General features: G+C 62.4%; 1 protein-coding gene across 2 annotated transcripts in view; it reads right to left on the reverse strand.

Moving 5' to 3' along the window:
- The window catches only part of Celsr1 (cadherin, EGF LAG seven-pass G-type receptor 1), a gene marked incomplete at its 5' end in the record, with an annotated part of 105,931 nt that overhangs the window by 24,258 nt on the left and 61,747 nt on the right, over positions 1 to 19,926 (reverse strand). For both annotated transcript variants that reach the window (XM_013511387.1, XM_013511386.1), the window contains 9 exon segments: positions 1,340 to 1,460; positions 1,652 to 1,793; positions 2,146 to 2,320; positions 2,740 to 2,853; positions 3,455 to 3,640; positions 8,275 to 8,441; positions 10,296 to 10,421; positions 10,724 to 10,887; positions 11,719 to 11,876. In XM_013511387.1, the coding sequence (XP_013366841.1) occupies positions 1,340 to 1,460; positions 1,652 to 1,793; positions 2,146 to 2,320; positions 2,740 to 2,853; positions 3,455 to 3,640; positions 8,275 to 8,441; positions 10,296 to 10,421; positions 10,724 to 10,887; positions 11,719 to 11,876 (1,353 nt within the window).

The following is a 19,926-nucleotide window of genomic DNA, read 5'->3' on the forward strand; positions in this document are numbered from 1 at the left end:
TTGGTGAGAAAAGAATCACAATCACAACCTCTCCAGCCACTAGGCCTGCCTCACACCCTCGCCCCGGCCACCGACGTGCCCTGACACCCCGGGCCGTGTCCAGAAAGTGGGGCCTGACTCACTGCAGGGACGCCGAGGACGCCCAGGGAGAGAGCGCCGTGGCGGGCGCATCGCAGGAGCCCAGAGCGACCCTCCCGCTTGGGGTCGGCGAGCGCTGCCCGGACAGCGCACCCCTCCCTGAACCTGCCTGCCGCCCTCTGCCCTGGGGCGTGGCTCCAGGTTACAGGGAGCTCAGGGACAGTCACGGGAGGACGGTGATGAGTGTATGAGACAGGTCCCCAGGCTGGGCGGTGGACCGAGAAACGAGAGCAGAAGCCGGGCAGCAGGGTGCCCTAGGTCGGGGCACCGAGGCGGGTGGGACAACAGCTTTGGAGGATGTGCATGCGTGTGTGTGTGTGCATGCCTGCGTGCACGCGTGCAGACGTGTGGGGCTGGGAACGAAGCCCAGGGCCTTGCACAGCTAGGTACACACACTACCTCCAAACCACATCCTCAGCCCTACCCTACTTTTTGGCAGTATTGAAAATTAAACCCGGGGCCTTCACACTGAGTTATCCCCCCAGTCTGTCCATTTTTCTTTCCCTCCCTTCCTTCCTTTCTTAATTTTTTTGGTTTTTTTGAGACAGGTCTCACTATGTAGTTTAGACTGGTCTTGAAAGACTCACTGCGTAGCCCAGGCTGGCCTCGAACTCATGGCAATCCTCCTGCCTCAGCTCCCCCAAGTGCTGGGATTCCAAGTGTGCGCCACCACGCCTGGCTCTTTTATTTTTTACTTTGAGACAGGGTCTTGCTAAGCTGTCCAGACTGAGCTGTGATCCTCCTGCCTCAGCCTCCCAACATGCTGGAATTACGGGCATGCACCACCAAGCCCAGCTTCTTGTACTTTTTAAAACTTCTGTCATCACTAAGCACCAGTTTGGGGCAAGACAATAATGTCAGTGACCACCCAGGACAGGCGGGGCTGAGAGGAGCCGACCTTCACAGAGAAGGTGAGGCAGCCTGGCCGTGCCGGGCCGAGGAACCCACAGGCCTCTGGCTTCCCTGGTGGGGTAAGGGCAGTGCCTCAAGCTGTCCGCACATGAAGAGCAGTGGGCATCAGAGCACACGTCTGTGCATGAGTGTGTGTGAGTGTGTACAGGCGGGCATTCGTGGAGGCGTGCATGTGTGTCCGTGTGAGTCCGGGCAGCCTGTGCACATGAAGGTGTGGTGTCCATGGGTGTGTAGGGGTGTGCACGTGCATGCGTGGCCTGGCAGTCGCGTCCCTGCACGCTGGTCTCACCTTGCACTGGCACTGGCCGTTGGTCTTGTTGCAGTCGGGATCGAAGCCCTGGCTGACAGCGCAGTGACAGGGACCGCACACGGGGTTCCCCCACCAGCCCTTGGGGCAGGGAAGGTCGATTCTGTTGGGGACGCAAGATGGTAGCAGAGGGTTTGGGTCACAGGGCTTCTTGGGATGGGAGGTACCGGGGAGGCCCGGACCGTGGAGACATGGCCTCCCTCCCTGGCCTCAGTTTACCCCACCAGCTCCAGCCCACTAGGACCCTCAGAACTCTGTGTCCCACGTGGGGAGGGGAGGCCCCACGTCGCCCACCTGTTCTCACAGTACTGGCCGTAGTGCCCGGCCTCGCACTTGCACACGTAGCCGCGTGGGGAGCTGGGAGCATGCTCACAGGTGGCCAGGTGCTTGCACGGATTCACCTGGCAGGCGTCCACGCACTTGCGTCCGAAGAACCCTGCGGGGACGGGACCAGTCTCACCAAAGCGCCCAGTACCTCCAGCAAGTGGGGGCCTCCCGAGCCCACTTCCCGGCTCCGGCTTGGCTGCCCGGGAGGGTGGGAGCTGTGGGGACATCGACTCCGGCCACCCACACATGCAAGAGGCAGGCACTTGCTGAGGATGACTTCCATGCCCAAGATTCAGAGGGTTCCCCAAGTGTGATTTTAAAAACTACTTCTGCCAAGTTTTGCATCAGTGACAGCCGTGCCGTGAGAGTGCAGCTGCAGCGTCACCCCACCCCAAGCAGAGAGGCCGGGCTGTGTGGGGGAGGAGCCTCGCGCAGGGCCCCTGGGACGGACGGCGCCGCACCTCTGTCACAGTCACAGGAGTAGCCGTCCCAGGTGTCACGGCAGCGGCTGTGCTGCGGGCAGGGGCTAGAGGCGCAGGGGTCCTCCGAGTCGCAGCCATCCTTCACCCTGAGCTTGAGGGCGCCCTTCATGCTCAGCGTGGCGATGTTGGTGGACGTCTCCCCCATCCTCACTCCCTGCGTTTACAAGCGGGAGGCGGACTCAGCCCTGGGTGCCTGGGGCTGGAAGAACCCCAGAGGCAAATGGGAGCTAAGGGGACCCCAGCTCCGCCCCGGCCCCTGTGAGGCAAGCTGGCACTGGGGGGCGGCTCCTCTGCCCCAGCTTCCCTGGGGGACTGGTGACGTGGGCGCTGGGCTCAGAGCCTGAGGTTGGGCTCAGGCCAGGCCCCTGGGGGTGGGTTCCCTGCTGCAGGAGGCGGGGGGGGGGGGCATGTGGGCGAAGGCACTCGGTGAATAGCTCCCTCGGCAACAGCTGGGACCCCACGGGGGAGGCGCAGGGCTTGTTTAGGGGGACGAGGTGGGGCGTGAGGCTGCGCGCCAAGAGGCAGGCACCGACCACGGGTTCTCGGAGCCAAGAGTGGTGGCAGCGGCCGTACCTGCATGCAGCCCCGGAACCCACGGCGCACCGACACCGTGTCCTCAGACAAGCCCCCGATGACCACGCTCCGCATTTTCAACCCCGGAAGCTGGTTCCCGATCTGCACCGTGTTCTGCAAAGAGGGGCAGCTCGGAGGGCGCCCTACGCTCCGGGTGAGGACCATGCATTCTCCTGGGGGTCTCAGGCGCCCCCTAAGTGTGTGCGGCTGGTGAACTGTCGCACCTCATGGGGCTGCGGACTGCAAACCTTGTCTGGCTCGGCAGGTATTTGGGGTGCATTACAGCCACCGCCCACAGGGCCGGGTGCGCCCCAGCGCCCCACAGCCCCCAGGCCTGGGCTCACCGCGCCCCCTGCTGTACTCGGTGCCCACCACTAAGGTGCAGCGCTGTTTCTCTCTGCAGCCCAGCAACTGCACCCAGCTGTTGCCCAAGCCAGCTGTGCTCTGAGCAGCCCCAGCTGCAGGCACCTACAGCCCCAGGACGGGGAACCCAGCTGGTGACATCCAGTTCCAACGGCAGGAACCGAGCCCCCGATGTGGACGGGACACAGACACCAGTGACAGCATCCTGGAAATCACGAGACCCAAACTCGGGGGGCAAAACAGCACCCCCCGACCCACAGGGCTCTGCAGGTCCCGGCACTGGAGGGGTCACCCTGGGACCGTGAGCCTGACAAAGGGGCTCGCTCTAGGGAAGGCGCCAGTGCCCGCTTACCTGGTCCATCCCGTAGTCCAGGGTCATGACCGCCAGGTACTTGATGTCCTTGCCTTCTTTGGCGCTCCTCAGCTCTATCAACAGGTGGTGCCACTCGCCGTCAGTCACGCGGGACCTGGACAGCTGCATGGACGCCACCTCCGAGGGGCCGTGAGACACCTCGAACTGCACGTAGCTGTCCAGGATCTGCAGGGCGAGGAGACGCTCACTGATTGGTGCAATGAGCACGAAACAGAAAACCCCCGCAGGTGCTCAGACGACGAAGCCCCACGAACAGACTTCCGCTGTGGCGCTGGGTAAAAGGCAGGCTTAAAACCAGACCGTGTCTCAGTCTGTTGAGACCCAATCCACCATGTTTCACACACCTGAAGAAACAGAAGTCAGCTCTGCAGCTGGTGCCAGGCTGTCCTGGGTGACACCCAGGTCTCATTTGCTCTAGCAGAGGGCCGGGGGCCTGGACCGGCCTCCTCCGGAGAAGAGTGAGGGGAATGAGACGCACCGTGCTGCTTGCAGCACTGGGGGGACGCCAGGTACAGTGTCACAGGGCCACAGCCCCGGAGGAAGCAGAACCCCAGAAGTGAGGGTGCTGAGTGCCGCCCCCCACTGCCAGCTGGTTCTGGAGCGCACGATGGGGCTGAACCGCCGAGCACAGCTCCCCAGGGCCAGCCTCGGGCGCTGGACATGCTTCTCCAGCACCGAGCTGACGCTGGCACTGAGGGCTCTGGGAGAAACAGACCAGCACTCTGCAGAGCGGGTGCCCAGCTCCGATGCGCCTCCTTCTGTGACTGCATGGCGTATTTGGGGGTGGCAAGGGCCCCTAGCCGCTGCCACAGCAAATGTGGAGGATAAAGATACCCCCTTCTGGTTTCCACCTCTCTAGGTTTTTCAGTACAATGTCCAGCACTCAATAAAAATAACCACGTGTGTGAGGAGACACGATAGTGTGCTCGAAAAGCAAGAGAAACAAGGGAGACAGACCCGGGGGGTCTGGACAGTGGAACTGAACCCAGACTGGAGAAGAGCCGTGGGAACCACAGAACTTTGCAAGAAGCAGATTTGGGTGACTGTTACACTGTTACTCTGGGTGTAAGTGTTCCATTTTATGATAAGGATCAAGCTATTATGTTTACACATAAGAGAAATGGAAGCAATTGTTTAACTAACCCAAGATACTTGTATCTAAAGATAACTTCCATGTTAAGGCAGACAAGACTTTATAAAAAACTATTAACACACTGCTTGAAAGAAATATGAGAATGTAGAAATGCTGAATGTAAAAGGATAAAAAACATACATTATGTAAGCACCAACCGAAGGAAAGCTGGCGTAGTTGTGTTAAAATGAGACAGAGCAGAATGAAGGCCAGCATCATTACTACAGGTAGAGAACTTCCATCAGGGTAACAGGGCCAGCTGCCCAGGAGGATGAAACAATTACAAATTTGAATGCACTGAATAATATAGCCTCAGTAGGTGTCGTGGTGCACACCTGTAATCCCAGCACTGGGGACGCTGAGGCAGGAGGATCAGTGTGAGTTTGAGGACAGCCTGGGCTACAAAGTGAGCTCAAGGCCAGCCTGAACTGCATAGTGAGACCCTGTCTCAATAATAATAATAACAATAATAATAACAATAATAATAATAATAATAATACAGTCTCAAAATCTATAAAGCAAATATAGATTTCCAAAAGAAGAGATAAGTCTATAATTGAAGCTGAAGGTTTTTGCCTTTCTTTTTTCTTTTTCTTGTGAGACTGGGTCTCACTAAGTTGCTAAATTCCCCAGGCGGGCTCAAACTTGTGATCCTCCTGCCTCAACCTCCTCTGATTCTGGGAGTACAAGTGTGTACCACTATGCCCTGACAAAAATTACAGATTTAAACTCACTTCTTTTAGTAACTGCGAAAAAAAGCAAAAAAAAAAAAATACAGAAAATACTTGAACACCACAGTTAAAGAGCTTCACTCACCTCCTGGACATACACACAACTCTACCCCTAACATCTGCTGCCCAAATTCCTATCCCGTACACGCGGAACATTCGCACACGCCGACGAGGTCTGAGCTGTAAAGCAAGTCTCAACATATCTCAAAGGTCTGAAATCATACAGCGGGAGTTCTCTGACTTGCAATTATGCTGGAAAGAACGCCAAAATGACTTACTAGAAAATACCTCACGCTTGCTAACTCGGAACTATACCATAGGTCTGCGGGATTCGTGATGGAAACTGCGAAGTATCTCCCACCAAACAGAAAGGTAGTATCACGAACGTATTCTGAGCTTTTGGTCTCCATTGACAGCCAGTGTCAGAGGATAGTTTTTCACCTGTTTGCAGTTCGTTTCCTTTTGTTCTACAGAAGTCCGCCTTGCCATCCTCTCCCACTGTTCTTGCCAATAAAACTCAGAAGCCATTAGCTCAACAATAAAAACGTTATGTCTACACAAAAGTGCTATGTATAGCGTAAGCCCCGGGACTCCGGGCGGCAGCTGTTCCCACCTGAGGTCTGTCCCTGGATTTAGGAGACGCGGCCAACAATAGCAGTTTATCCCGCTGCATAATGCAGGTGGCTGTGGGCGCCCAAGCGCAATTACCCGAAGTGCCTGGGCCGGGAGACGACGTAGCCTCGCCCAGCCTGCTGTTGGGGTGTGAGAGGGGCTTCGGGTGCACACAGCCTGCAATCCAGTGGCACTCACGGGGCTGGTGGACATCATCCACAACATTCCTGGCATGCCTGGAAGACTACCTATGGGAACCATCCAGGGCCACCTTCTCGGTGCCCACCGGGGTCGGTAGATCCCTCTGCCACTCTGACACCTGGCCTTGCCAGGGAGGGCTGGCAGTCTGGACAAGTTACGCCCATGTCACTGCTTAGTCAGCTAGGCCGGCCTCACACTTCTCCTACGGTGGCGCCACCACATGACAACCGGCGGGCTCCGGTTCCTCCCGAGTGGTAAATGGCCGATTTAATCTGTTCCAACACAGAAAACCCCACCCCTAGCAGAAGGGCTTCCACGCCTGGGGCCAGAGGGACCTGTGACATCACAGGCCACGAGGGACACGGAGCAGGGCTGCAGTCCCCCGATGCACACCCTGCATGTCCAGACGGGCTGGGTGGGGCTGCCCATGGTGGAAACCGTGCAGAGCTGTGCCCGGGCGAGGGCCGGGGGAGAGCAGAGGGGCCCGTCGGGTCCGGGGCCCGGTGCCCGGGCGAGGGCCGGGGGAGAGCAGAGGGGCCCGTCGGGTCCGGGGCCCGCCTGCCCGCCCTACGCCCGTCTCCTGAACCGGGACACAGAGCTGAGGGGAGGGGGCCCCAGCCGTCTGCCTCCTCCTCGCACCTGGCCCTGTCACACTAACGTGCGTGCACCGCAGTCCCCAGGTGTGGCGCCCCTGTGTGGGACGGGAGCTTGGGATGAACAGCTTCTAAGATGGGTCTTACCTCTGACCACCTCAGCCCACCCAGGACACAGAAGAAACGAGCCACACACAGGGACCGTGGCACCCAGAGCCCGCCCAGGAGGGGCCCCCGACACGGAGCCGGCACCCTGAGTGCTGAGGCGAGGGGGCAGGCTGGCCCACGGGCAGCGGTCCAGCCCAGGAGGGAGGAGCTCGGGCTCTCGCTGCTGCAGTTGTGAACGACCTGTGGGAAGAAGCCGGGGTGCACCCGACCTCGTGTGCCCGGGTCTCACTACACGCACACACGCGCACATGGACGCATGCAACAGATGTACACACACGTGCAAACGGTGCCCACAGACGTGTGCTATTCACAGGCATGTACACAGAGACACACACAGACGTGCACACGTGCATACGCACGGAAACACACACAGACGCAGGTATACACACTTGACAAAGGCCTAGGAGGAAGGAGGAGACAAAGAAGGAACCCAGTGATGGGTCTCTTCTCTCGGGGGCGGCGTATCCGGCCCAGGCTCGGCTCTGCTCCTAAGGGCCGCCCTGAGTCGGGCTGAGAAGTGGGCCAGCGCACGCCTCAAAGCGAGCTGTGTAGGGGAGCACGGATAAGAGAGGGGCCCGGCTGCAGCGCTCACACAGGACGTCTGTCCCCGAGGTCGCTGCGGATGGAAACCACCTGGAGATGTGAGGGCCTCTGGCCATGGGCCCGGGCTGGCTCCTCTCGGGGGTCCTGGGGGTCTCTGAGAGTTACACGTGTGAAACCTTCCCACCCCAGGGCAGGACAAGGTGGGCACCCCATGGCCACCCCCAGGGCGAGGCAAGGGCAGAGGCAAGGAAAGACAAGGCCGGGCCTTTTCCACCAAGGAAAACAACTCTGTTTCTCATGAATCCCTCTGGAGCCCGCAGACCTAAGTGGAAACTTCATGACACAAAAGACTGGAAAATGGGGTCCCCGAAAATGGCCTCCGAGGTGGAGAAGGCCACACAGCAGAACCGAACACATAGCATTCTCAGAGCCTCCGGACCAAGGTGCACAGGCCAGGGCCACGCAGGGTCCAAGGCCTGTGCCCGCTCTCAGCCTCCCCTGGCCGGGGCTGCACCAGGATCACCTCTCTGGGCTGTCAGGAAAGGGAGGGCGGGAGAGGAATTCCCGGTGGGAATCCTGTGGGAACCGAGCTGCACACGAGCCTGCGCTCCTGGGCCCTGAATGGCCTCATTGTGCTGCAGCCCGAGAAAGCTGCTCACGTTTCCGTCTTCGTTCCCACTGGAGACGCCAGAGGAGGGCAGAGCAGGAGGCGGGTGAGCGGCAGATGCCCCTTGCGGTGTCCTGGGAGACCCCGTGCCTGTCCCTCTCCCACACACTGCCCGCCCCGCAGGCGCCCGGGCGGCACGCGGCCTTGCTCACCTGGAGATGCAGCCTGGACGACACCCCAGCGGTGGCCTCCATGAGCACTCCCTCTTCCTTCCGGGTCCGGAACATGAGCCCCAGGTACCAGGGCACGGAGATGGTGATGTCCAGGTCACTCCAGGACACGATGCTCTCACCGCTGAAGCGCTGGGGGTGGGGCATGACTGTGGGCACAGACAGGGACCTCAGGACTCTTCCCCAAATCAGGTGGGCCTCTGATACCCTTCCCAGCTGCCAGGGACAGGACAGGGCTGGAGTGATCCTAGGCCACTCTTACACAAAGGCCGGCCTCAGACTGTAGCTGAGGCAGACGGCACAATGTCACACTGCACACCCACCAAGCCTGCTCTCCCGAATCCAGCAAAAGCTCTGCGGACACCAACCTCAAGAGCGTCCCTGTCGGGCAGAGGCCAGGCCTGAGGCCTCCATCCCCTCCCAGGTGTGCCAAGGAGCATCTGGCTGACCAAGAGGCAGAGGCTTGGGGGGGGTGGCACCGTGAGCCTAGCCTTCCTGTCCCCCGTCCCTGCGGGGCCGAGGCTGGGGCTATGGGTGGGGCAGGATGCCATGAGCCACAGCCCCTTGGTGTGGACAGCGTGCAGCTGCAGTCAGGGTGGCACACCCACCATGGGCACAGATGCCGCCTGCAGCGTGACCTGCGGAGGGCGCTGCTGTTCCTCTGCTCCTGGAGCGGGGAGACGCTAATGCCGCTGGCTGAGGTCCCCGGTGACTGGGGCACTGGGAGAGGGCGGGGGACACAGCCCCACCTTGGAAACCCGCTGTGCCGGCTCCTGCTGCCCTCACCCGTGGCGTGGCCTGGCCTGCCGTCAAGTGGGCCTGCCGCCACCGGAGCCCTTAAAGTCACTGCAGCTCAGGGCTCCCCGGCCAGCATGGCTCCGCCTCGAGAGCACCGCGCATGTGTTTCCTGCCCTTGGGAGCCTAAGTCGGGCAGCTGAGTCGGGACACCCGGTGGCTGGACCGGCCACACCCAGTCACTGCTGCCGGCAACCTGAGCTCGAGGCCAGGGCGGCCTGACCCCCTGCAGGGCCGCAGGGGAAGACGCTCCTGTTGTCACAGAAAAGGCTGATGGCACAATGTCACACCGCACACCCGCAGTCAGCTGTGCCGGCGGTGCAGCGCGGCCCAGGAAACCGGCCTCGTGCTGCCGCCGCCTCCTGCCCACCCTACTGGACGGAACCGGGCACCCCAAGAGCACACCACGGTGGCACCCAGCTACTCTCCCCTGGGAATCTGGGGCGGTCTTGGGTCCCATCGGTCCCCCAAAACAGACACGGCCCCATGGGTACCCAGGCTGAGGCGAATTGGGGTGCATAGCCGCTAGCCAGCTCTGCCTGGGCTTGGGCCACAGGACAGGAGCAGGTGCCACCTCATGCTCTGGGGGGTGGGTGGTTTCAGTGGCTGCTTCTCAGAGCCGTGCCCGTGGGCTCTGGGAATCTTCAACATGGGGCCTTGGGCACGTCCACCCGGACCTGGCCTAACTGCCCTGCTTTTAAGCAATGAGTGTTGGTGATTTTAAAAATGAAGAGACCAGCCAGGCACATAAGCCTATAATCTCAGCACTCTGGGAGGCTGAGGCAGGAGGATCACAACTTCAAGCCCAGCTTGGACAACTTTGTGACTTAGTAAAACCTGGTCTCAAACAAACAAACAAACAAACAAACAAAAAAACACTTATTTGATAAAAAGGGCTAGGGATGTGGCTCAGTGCAAAAGCCTCGGATTCAAGCCCCAGTACCACCAAAAGGAAATAAAAAGATGCCTACTTAGTATTGTACAGCTTCAAACTGGATTCATTGCTAAAATCCCGGCTATGATGGCACAGGATGCAGGCGTGGGGCAGGGAGGGAGGCCCAGCACCCCTTACAGTGCATCCAAAAGTGGCCAGCTAGGGGCATCCTGGAGGTGGGACCATGGAGCCGCCGACCCGCCCCCACCCCCGCCCCCAACTCGGCCGCTCGCTCCCGTGCAGCCCGGGCCACGGCTGGGGGCGCCAGCCTCACCTTGCTCGCAGTTCTTCCCGCCGAAGCGCAGCGGGCAGCGGCACAGGTAGGTGCTCCAGCGGTTCACACAGGTGCCCCCGTGCTGGCACACGGCAGCCTCACAGAAGTTCCTCTGGGCGGCGCAGCCTGGTGAGGCAGAGGGGGACAGCCTCAGTGCGCCCCACTTGCGGCTGAGGACAGGACTTTGGGCCGCCCAGCTCACTCACACCAGGCTCCGGGTGCCCGGGGGATGGGGGCAGTGGACTTGGGCATCAGGGGTACACGCAAGTCCCAGGATCGGGGTGCCCTGTGGTCAGCCTTGGCCTCACACCAAGGGCGGCACATTCCAGAGTCCCCGCCCCAGCAGGGGAGAGCCCCCAGCAACGTGGAAGAGGACTCCGGTGTGCCCCTTGGGGTCTGGCGGGCACTGCCCGGGCCGCCGCACGCACCTGCCCTGGTGCCGTTGTTGGCGATGAACCCGGCCATATCCACGCTCTGGCCGTCTATGGACAGGTTGCGCATGCAGCCCACAAACTGCCGGTTGCGCACGGGGAAGTCCTCCGGCAGGTTGGGGACGCCGCCTAGGAGCAGGGGCCCCGTCAGGTCCAGGGACCTGGGGAGGCAAAGCCGGGCTCTGTGACGTCCAGGTGGAGGGGGCAGCCTTTGCCGCCAGCGACGGACACTGCCCTCACGGAGCGGGCGGTCGCCACACGCCATGACCAAGGGCGCCCGGACGCCCCTGCTGGGGCCACATCCGGCCCCCCACAGCCTCCCTGTGCCTCCGTTTCCAGCCTCACCCCACATCCTGACAGAGGGCGGCTTCAGGGTCTGTCGTGACCCCAGCGCCACCCAGCCTGCGCATCCACCCCCTCCCCAGATGGAAGGGGGGCCGCAAGGTGTCACCGCCAGACCTCCGCCTGGCCCATCATGGAGGCCCGGGGGATGGCGGTGCCAGGAGGGCCGAGCAGAAGGTGGCGGCCATCCCAGGCCCACAGCAGCACACTGGGGACCCCGTGTGGCCCACACGAAAGCCACCTGGTGTCCCCGGCATGCACTGCGTGCAGTGGCCACACACACCTTCTCAGGCTGGTGTCACAAAAGGAGCAACATGACAATGGCTGTGCGTGTCCACACTGGGATTCCTCATCCCTGAGTCAGGCCAAGCCCGGGGGGACCAGCGCAGACAGGGTCACTCCTGCTCACGGAGCCACGCTCAATGGACGAGCCCTTGGAGGCGGGGCTGGGTTGATCTCCAGGCCGCCGTCACAGCCTGCGGGCTGCCCTGGCCCGCCCCTGACAGACTCTCAGGGGACCTATCCTAGAAGGTTCTAGCATCTCAGAGAGCAGGTGGCCCGGCCCTGGGGATGGAAAGCATGGCCCAAGGCAACGGGCATCTGGCGCGGCCGCTACAGCGGGCAGGGCCCCTGGGTCCCGGGACGCTCACTTCTTGGAGCCGCTCTGGGTGCCCTGGGCAGCGCAGCTGTAGTTCCCGACGTAGCTGCCGAAGTGCACGGCCACGGCGGTGTCACAGTCATCCACGGTCACCACTGCCACCTTCTCCCCGGACGGCCCGTGGGGCAGCCCCAGGCGGCCGATGTTGGGCTGTGGGAAGAGAGGGCACAGAGGGTCAGCCGCCTGCCCGGTGCCCGCCGGCCCCAACCTGTGGGGACCCCGGGATGGGGGGCCTGGATGGGGACATGGTGCGGCCATGGGCTAATGAGGCCTCCATGGGGCCCGGGGGACAGCAAGGAGGAGGAGCCAGTGACACGGAGGCTGTCGTGACAGACAGCGACTGGACAGCCCAGGCCAAGGCCAAGGCCAGCCCCAGCCGCCGGCCTGTGTGTGAGGGGACACTTCCTCCTCAGAGCCCAGCTGAGCTCTGTGCAGCAGCCGGGACACAGGCATAGCCCCGATCCCTTCCGAACACCCCACTGCTCTCTGGGGACGTCTCCCAGCCTGGGCTCCTCACCAGCCCTGCCCAGGGCAATCTGGGTACGAATGTCGGACGCCGCTGCCCGGCCCGGCCTAAGTGCCCTCACACCTGGCTGTCCCCTCCGGTGGTCCGAGCCCACCTCTCCAAGAGCCCGAGGCCCCTGTGGCCCCCCGAGTGTCCTCGGGGTCTGCACGCTCTGCTTCTCCGGGCAGTGGCTCCCCAACCCCAGGCCAGGCGACCCTCCCAGGACCCCACATGCATCTCCCAGACGACCTGCCATCCAGCCTCCACCACACAGCCTGGGACAGGTCACGTGAGGTCCCGGAGCCCCAGCCCTCACATCTGGCCGGTTCTGGGGTCAGTTTGAGTGTATAATGCAGCACAGTCTCAGGCTTCTTTACGACATTGCCAGAAACGGTTGTAAGAACTAAGAACCGATTAGAGCATCCTCACTGCCTTTTCATCGGGAATGACTATATAGTTCACCCAAAGAGAAACCTTAGTTTTTTTTCTAAGGGAACAAGGCACCCGCTTGATTGAGGGCCCTGGGTGGGAGGGAAAGTGGCACTTGAGCTGCTGTAACAGGAGCTCAACCAGGCATCTGGGCAGTGTGACTCCAGGGGCTCTTCCACCCAGGCAGCATCCCTGGAAGCGGTGCAGTGCGCAGCCTGCATGGCTGTACATGGCCACCCTGGCCGAGCTTTCCTCTTTCCACAAGCAGCCTCTGACTTGAATGAGACCCACTGATGCTCCTTGGCTCCTCCATGTACAGGATAAGGATTTACTATTAGAAGACTCATCCTGTCTGTGTCACAGGGACTTTGGGGGTGACGTCACCACAGGACAGCTGGGTCCCTCTCCTTAGGGAGAGGTGAGGGAGGCTTTCACACACCAGGCACCTGGGTCGTGGTCACTGCTTGAACCCTTACGAGATCGGTGCCTCGTAAGCGCTTCCCGTGGGACACACATCCCCGTTCTGTGCAAAACGCCCACTTTCTCCCCGACATGCAGGCTGCCAGGCAAGTGTGCCAGTGCTCACCGGGCCCAGAGACTCCAGCCGCCGACCGGGGAGAACAGAGCCCCCCTGAGCGGAGCCAGACACCTCCCTGTGGCTCGGAACGCACATCTCTGGGGACGGGAGGGCTTCGCAAGGCCGCGCGTGCAGAGCCGCAGCGATCACCACACACGGCTGCTTCCGCCAGCCACTGATGCCAAGCCCTCAGGGCAGAGCGGGACGAGCAGCAGGGGTCTCGGAGGACAGAGAACCTGCCCAGGCCCAGGGCACAGAACGAGCCCAGGGCCCCCAAAGCCGCTTCACACAGGCTCACAGCGCCCACAGGGGCAGGCAGCCCAAGGCTCACGGCTGGGCAGGTGGGGAAACCGGCTTATCCCCATGGTGGAATACTACTCAGCCATAAAAAGGCCTCCCAACATCCACTCCTCTGCCTGGGAAATCTTGGGGGTGCTGTGCAGCCGAAGAAGGGTCCCTAAAGGCATGCGGATCTGCCTAGACCAGGAGTGCCGGGCAGCACCCTCGCTTGGCAGCAACCTCCTCCCCGTGTCCCTCCTCCCGGCGGCTTTGCCGGGCTGTCCAGCAGCCGAGGAGCGGTTTTGTGTGTGCACAAAAGCCCTGGGTCCTCGGGAGCGCTCATGTTTCTGCAGCCTTTTAACCTGCTGCTGCCAAGGATCCTGCGTTGGGGCCTCAGGGTCCAATTACAGCTCGGGGGGCAGCGCACGGAGGAGCACGAGAAACCGGACCCCAGAGGCGAGCCGGGACGTGAATGGATTCCTGCCCGGTGTCAGCAATGATTAAGTGACGCTGCCGACACAGCGCGCACAGGGGGCTGCACCCGGGGAATGCGTGCCGGGGGCCACAGGCGGCACCCAGGCTGCGCCCTGTCACCTCTCACTTGCAGCGAGGTGCAGAGGGACAACGGCAGGGGGACACAAGCCCGCAGGGGGGAAATCGGACTCCTGAGGACCTGTCCCCGCACGCACGGAGCTCCTGGGAGCCTCCTGAGGACAGCGCTGCGCTGAAACACCAGAAGAGAGTACCGCCGCCCGGGCCCAGGGGCGCCTCTGCAGCCGGGGCTCAGGCCAGGAGTCCCACAGGACGTTCTGGGGCGTCCTTCTCTCCCCTACAGATGAGGGTTCCGACCCAGAGCTCCTCAGGTTATCAGCAGCACCTGCCTGGGGAGCCGAGGCAACACGGGGAGTGTTCCTCCTGGGGGCCACGCAGACCCAGCTTCTCGGGGACCCTTGCCCTCCGGGGCAAGGTGCGCATCAGTCTGTCAGTCTGCTACTCCAGCCAGGGAGGGGCAGCAGGCACGACGCCCCCTCCGCGTGGCCCGGGCGCAGGGCACTTAGGTGGGCCCTGACTCACCCACAAGCCTGGTGGCCAAGTGCCTGGAAAGACAGGACGGAGCTTGAGGACCCCCGTGCACAGAGTGAGGCTCATCTTACAAGGCGCCGCACTGGGGCAGGGGGAGACGCTGAGGGGAAAAGTCAAGTGCCCGGTTAGTGCACGCTCGTGAATTCACATGTGCCCTCTCGGCCACCCTCCCCGGGAAGCACACGCTTGCTAGCCGCGCACGCTCGCACACTGACACTCGCTACGCCCACGGGCCCAAACTTGCCCTCCCCCTGCCCACGCACACTCACACCGTCAGACACGCACACCTGGGCCGTGTACACAGACTGCACAGTCTTACACGGCCTCACAAAGCCCTGTCCACTCCTGTGAGGACCCAAGAGCCTCTGTCCCCAGAGTCCCCAGGACCTGCCACCTCCTGTCCCCTGACATGAGACATCGGAGCGGGGAGTGGGGTACAGGAGTGGGAGAGACCCGGGGCGATGGTCAGGCCTAGCCCCGGCCAGTCACTTGCCCCGTGCCTCAGTTTCTCATTGTCTCCCCTAGGGAGGGAGGATGGCGTGAGCTGACGCACATGCGTGCCCAGCACAAAGTGGGCACCCATGAGCCAGCACCCTGGTGCCGAGGGTGGCCGCGGCCAGGCCAGGAGGAGCCAGGCAGGAGCCAGAGGGACCGCCGCACACCGTGCTTCAGACTGGGCTGGGAAGTGGGGTCAGACGCTGGTGGAGGAAACAAACAGCCCCCTCCACCAACAGGAAGTCCCTAACGGGGGACCTCGGCCTGGGGACTTTCCACAAGGGGTCACCGGCCACAACGGCCTCAGGTGGGCGGGCCACACTTCTGGGTGCCATCAAGTTTCCCTGGCAGGTGGTTTTCAACCACCCCACGAGGTCGTGTTTAGCAAAGGAAACCAGGCCACTCGTTCTCCGGCGAGGGGGATGAAGGCCGCAGCTCTTGGAGGGCACAGCGGCACCTCTCTCACGGGGCTCAGTGGTCCCCCAGGCCCCTCGGGGGGTTTTATTAGCTGCTCTGGCTTCCCAGAGGTGGTAGCATTCCAAGCCTGAGATGTAGGATAAGGTCCGGGGACCCGCGGGAGCTGGGGAATGCAGCCCTTGAGGAAGCGGATACCCAGAGGGCACGGGACACCCCCGGCTGCCGAGCAGGAATCCCCACCGGAGAGAAAGTTTGGCTCACTCTGGACTCCTGCTGTGCCTTGCGGGTCACCAGCGCTTACACGCTAACACGGCCCTGGGCTCTCAAACCCACCCACACGTGGGCCTTAAGCGGGGCACCCAGCCTGTGCCCCTCTGTTGGGCAGGGAGCAGTGCCGAGACACCTCCCGAGGGCTTTCCGCACTTTGTAAAGTTTAAAGACCTTCATAAAAGGTCACTGCCATTATCTTGCATGTTCTTGAAATATGATTTGTCAAAGTAGAAAATTTTAAAAATATGGCGCACAGGCACATACACCGCTGGGTCCTGCTGTGTCACACGGGTATGTGCAAAACAGCACAGAGGACATAAAGGAGCGCTAAGACAGCCAGACGCGGAGGCACACGTCTGCAATCCCAGCCTGCTAGGAGGCTGAGGCAGGAGCAGTCCAAGGTCTAGAGAAACCTCATCTCTAAATAAAAGATAAAAAAGGGCTGGGAAGGCAGCTCAGCACAGAGGCCCAGGACTGCTCCCCAGTGCCGGGCAGGGGAGCACTCGTTCACGGCCGCTCCTTGTCTTTCTCCCAAAGGGACGCAGCCTGCACCACACGGCTCCCCAAAGGGCCAGGACAGAGCTTCCACCACCGTTCAGCCCAGCACTGCCAGGGGTGCCGAGGCTCCTGCCAAGTACAGTCTGCGCTCCTCCTGTGGGTGCGCACCCCCACTCTGCCCACACTGGCCCCAGGCTGCTTCCACCTCCCCACAGGTGGGGCCCGCGCGACAGCACCACCTGCGACGCGCCCCCCGAAACTCGGGCTCCCCGAGGGCGAGGGGTTCAGCCCTTCCTCTGGTGCGCGTGCGGCAGACAGCAGGTCAGTGCTTGCTGGATGAACGAACGGGGGGCGGGGCAGGCGGCACAGCTGTCCTCCCCAGGGTCTGGGGCTGCACGGGCCACCACGCAGGCCCAGGAGGTTGCAGACCTGTGAACAGCACCGGATGTGAACCCCAGCCAGGGCGGGGCAATTCCCCCACAGGGATCCGGAGGTCACCTCGAGGTCACGGGATCTCCAGCGCACGGACCTCTGCTCAGTCAGAGGCGGAGACCTGGAGGAGGCTTCAGCCAGGGCTGCCCAGACCCCTCCGCAGCCGCGCGGGAGGGCGCCGCGGCCTCAGGCAGCAGCTATCACGGAAGCACAGCCACAGGGCGCTGTCCCTGAGCCAGGACCCCTAAAGCCAGCCACGCGGCTCCACCCGGCACCCCAGGCCACCCCAACTCCCCAGCTGACCTACCCCTCCTCCCATGTCCTGTGGGGACAGTCCTCCCTCAGGGGACATCTGGCGGCAACTGGAGATGCTCTGGTTTCACTCTGATTGGCACCAGGAGCTGCTGGCCTGGGACACCGTGCAGGACAGACCCCACAGAGCCATGCGCCGAGCGTCAACAGTGCCAGGGGAGACACCTGGTGTGCGTCTCCCCTCTTCCGCACTGATCTGCCCCGGACTCTCGCCCCTGGCATTGCCTTTGCCACTCCACCCGTGTTCCATGTCTGCCACGGGCCGTGCTGCTCAGGGTGGTGTCACGTCGGACACCCAAGCTGTTCGAGTCTCCCAGGCCGTGCGAGTCCACTGGCCGGCGGGGCGTCCTGGCTCTGCGAGACACAGCCTGAGGTCCCGGCTGCAGTGGGCGGAAGCTGTCACGGTCTCCAGGGTCCTCAGAGCCCCTCGCTGACATGCTCGTGGCCTCAGCCAGTGAGGCTCCCCATCAAGGGGAGGGGCGCAGATGGGACCCCTGCAGGCAGCCGTGAGTGTTCCTTGAGGAACAGCTGTCAGGTGACAGTGCGGGGGCCTTGGGCTTCCACTCATGTCCCTCCGGGAAGAGCGGCCACGTGTCCACATCAGAGCCGTCTCCACAGGAGCGAGCCTCTCCCACCCCACGAATGCGGAACGGGACAGCTGTGCAAACCACAGAACCCTGGCGGCAGAACCTGAGTTTCAGGTATTAAGGAACAACCTCAACACACTTCGCACGAAGCTTCCCACAGGCACTGCTGGCGCACACCTTTATCCATCCTGCACATGGCCTCGGGAAAACGCAGGTCTGTGAGAAGAAGTGACCTCGGAGGTCCCGCTCCTCCTGGGGGGCTTGGATGGGGCTGGGCGGGGCTCAGCCTTCAGACCTTCCTGGAGTAGAGCCCAGAGAGCCACGCTCTGTGGTTTTGCTGGGGGTGAATCAGACCCACAGAGCCTCTTGTTGAAAACGCCAAGTTCAGCAGAAACAAAAAGTAAATTGCGCCTGCCCACCCCCCGCCTGAGGCGGGGAGGGGTTCCCTGGCCTCCACTGGCTTTGGGCAATGGGGAGACCAGCAGGAAGCGAGAGGGAGGGTGGCAGGCTGGGTGCAGCCTGGCAGAGGTCCTTGTCCCTATCTCCTCTCCATCCTATCTCCTTGGTCTCCTGGACTGAGGGCCACTGCGGCCAGCCTGGCCCCTTGCCCCACACCAGCCCTGCCCTCTGTTGTCGCCCTCCTGGGATCACCCTGTTTGTGCCCCATCTGCTTCCTGGGGGCGCCTGACCATCAGCCAGCTGGGCAGCGCTTAGGTTCCTACAGACCAGCAGGCGCAGAGGTCCCAGAGGGCTCCCACGAGGCACACTCGTGTGGTCTCGGATGGAAGGGACAGGCAGGGGCCTCAGGGGTGGGAAGAGCAGCGGAGAGCAAGACACGGAAAGGGACACCCCAGCACCAGCATCCCCGCCCTCGCCCGGAAGCTGGACGCTCAATTTACCAAACGTGTTTTCCTAAGCATCCAAGCACCCCAGTGCAGGTGGGTGCACGGAGCGGAGGGGGTGATCACGAGGGAGGCAGCTCTGGGGGGTGGATATGCTTGGGGGAAGGGATGCCCCTCTGTCCTCTGGAGACGTCAGGCCCACCCAAGCCCCAGCCAGTTCTCTGCAAATCATCTTGTCCCAATGCCACCTCCTCTCGGCATCTTCCAAGGTCACCCGCTCTTCCGAGGTCACCCACTCTTGCTGCCAGGGGAAGAACCAGGGACGGCATCGATGACGCTACAGAGACCTTCCCAGGGCAGGCGGCGCACATCCATCCCTCCTGTGCACCCTGACTTGCATCCGGCCTCCTTCCTTCCCTGGGAACTGTGTGTCCCCGAGTCCTGCTGGGCCAGGTGGCCCCAAGCAGTGAAGAGTGTCCCTGCGTGTGTTTGTCAGAGCCACCACGGGGCAGAAGACACAGCCCTACACCCCCCCCCCCCCCAGCAGACGGAGGCTGTCATCCCTACCAGTGGTCCCCACGGTCCCGCCCACTCAGCCCCACCCAGGCCCGCTCGGAAGGAAGCAAAATACCCTCTGGCCAGAAAGGCTGCTTCGGAGGGGCTTAATCCTGCCCTCAGGGCATCGCTCCACACCCACAGTGCCCTTCGGCCCTGGAAACGGAAGCATGGCTTCCGGAGATTCTCCCCTTCCTGCTGACCCGCCCTGGCTACCCGGCCCAAGGGACCGCCCAGTGGCCAGCATGTGGCGAGCTCACGCCTCTGCACAACCCTGGAGGTAGAAAGGGAGGGCAGGTGCAGGATGGTGAGGCAGCACCTGGGCTGACGTGTCCACGTGGGTGCCCCCGGCCAGGGCACAGGCTGCCGGCTGCTGCTGTCGCCTCTGGCGCGGAGGCCCTGGCAGCATCACCTCCCTCCCGCCCCTCAGCCCCAGCACAAAGCCCCTGGTGGCGGTGGTCCCTGAACCTCACAACGGACAGGCCCATAGCCCCTCCGCCTGTCCCCAAGGCCTCACCCACCTGGGTGCTCAGCCTGCTGGCAACGTCCACCTCCAGCTGCCAGAGCGTTTGAGAAGGGCCGGGGCTCTGAGGTGGCGTCCCTCTCGGGGCTCATTTTTCCTTTAAGAGTTTGTGCAGTATCAGGACAAAACCAGGACCTATCTGACTCACGCGATCACGGACCCTCACGCTGGTCCTCGGTCGTGGTGTCGCTCTACTGCCCCCATGAGTCCCTGTCATCCTGCCAGCCCCAGGGAAACGTCCAGACACACGGACAGAGCACTTGGAGCGGCCTCGCCTGTCTGTCCGGATTGCTCTCTGGGGCAGAGCCCGGCCCTGACATCAGACAGAGCTGCCACTGCACTCGGGGACTGCAGCCCTCACTGGGGGACACAAGACCGGCCTCGCCCTCCCAAGGC

Source organism: Chinchilla lanigera, unplaced genomic scaffold, assembly GCF_000276665.1.
Source record: "Chinchilla lanigera isolate Chin_1 unplaced genomic scaffold, ChiLan1.0 scaffold00012, whole genome shotgun sequence".
NCBI classification, from domain to species: Eukaryota; Metazoa; Chordata; class Mammalia; order Rodentia; family Chinchillidae; genus Chinchilla; species Chinchilla lanigera.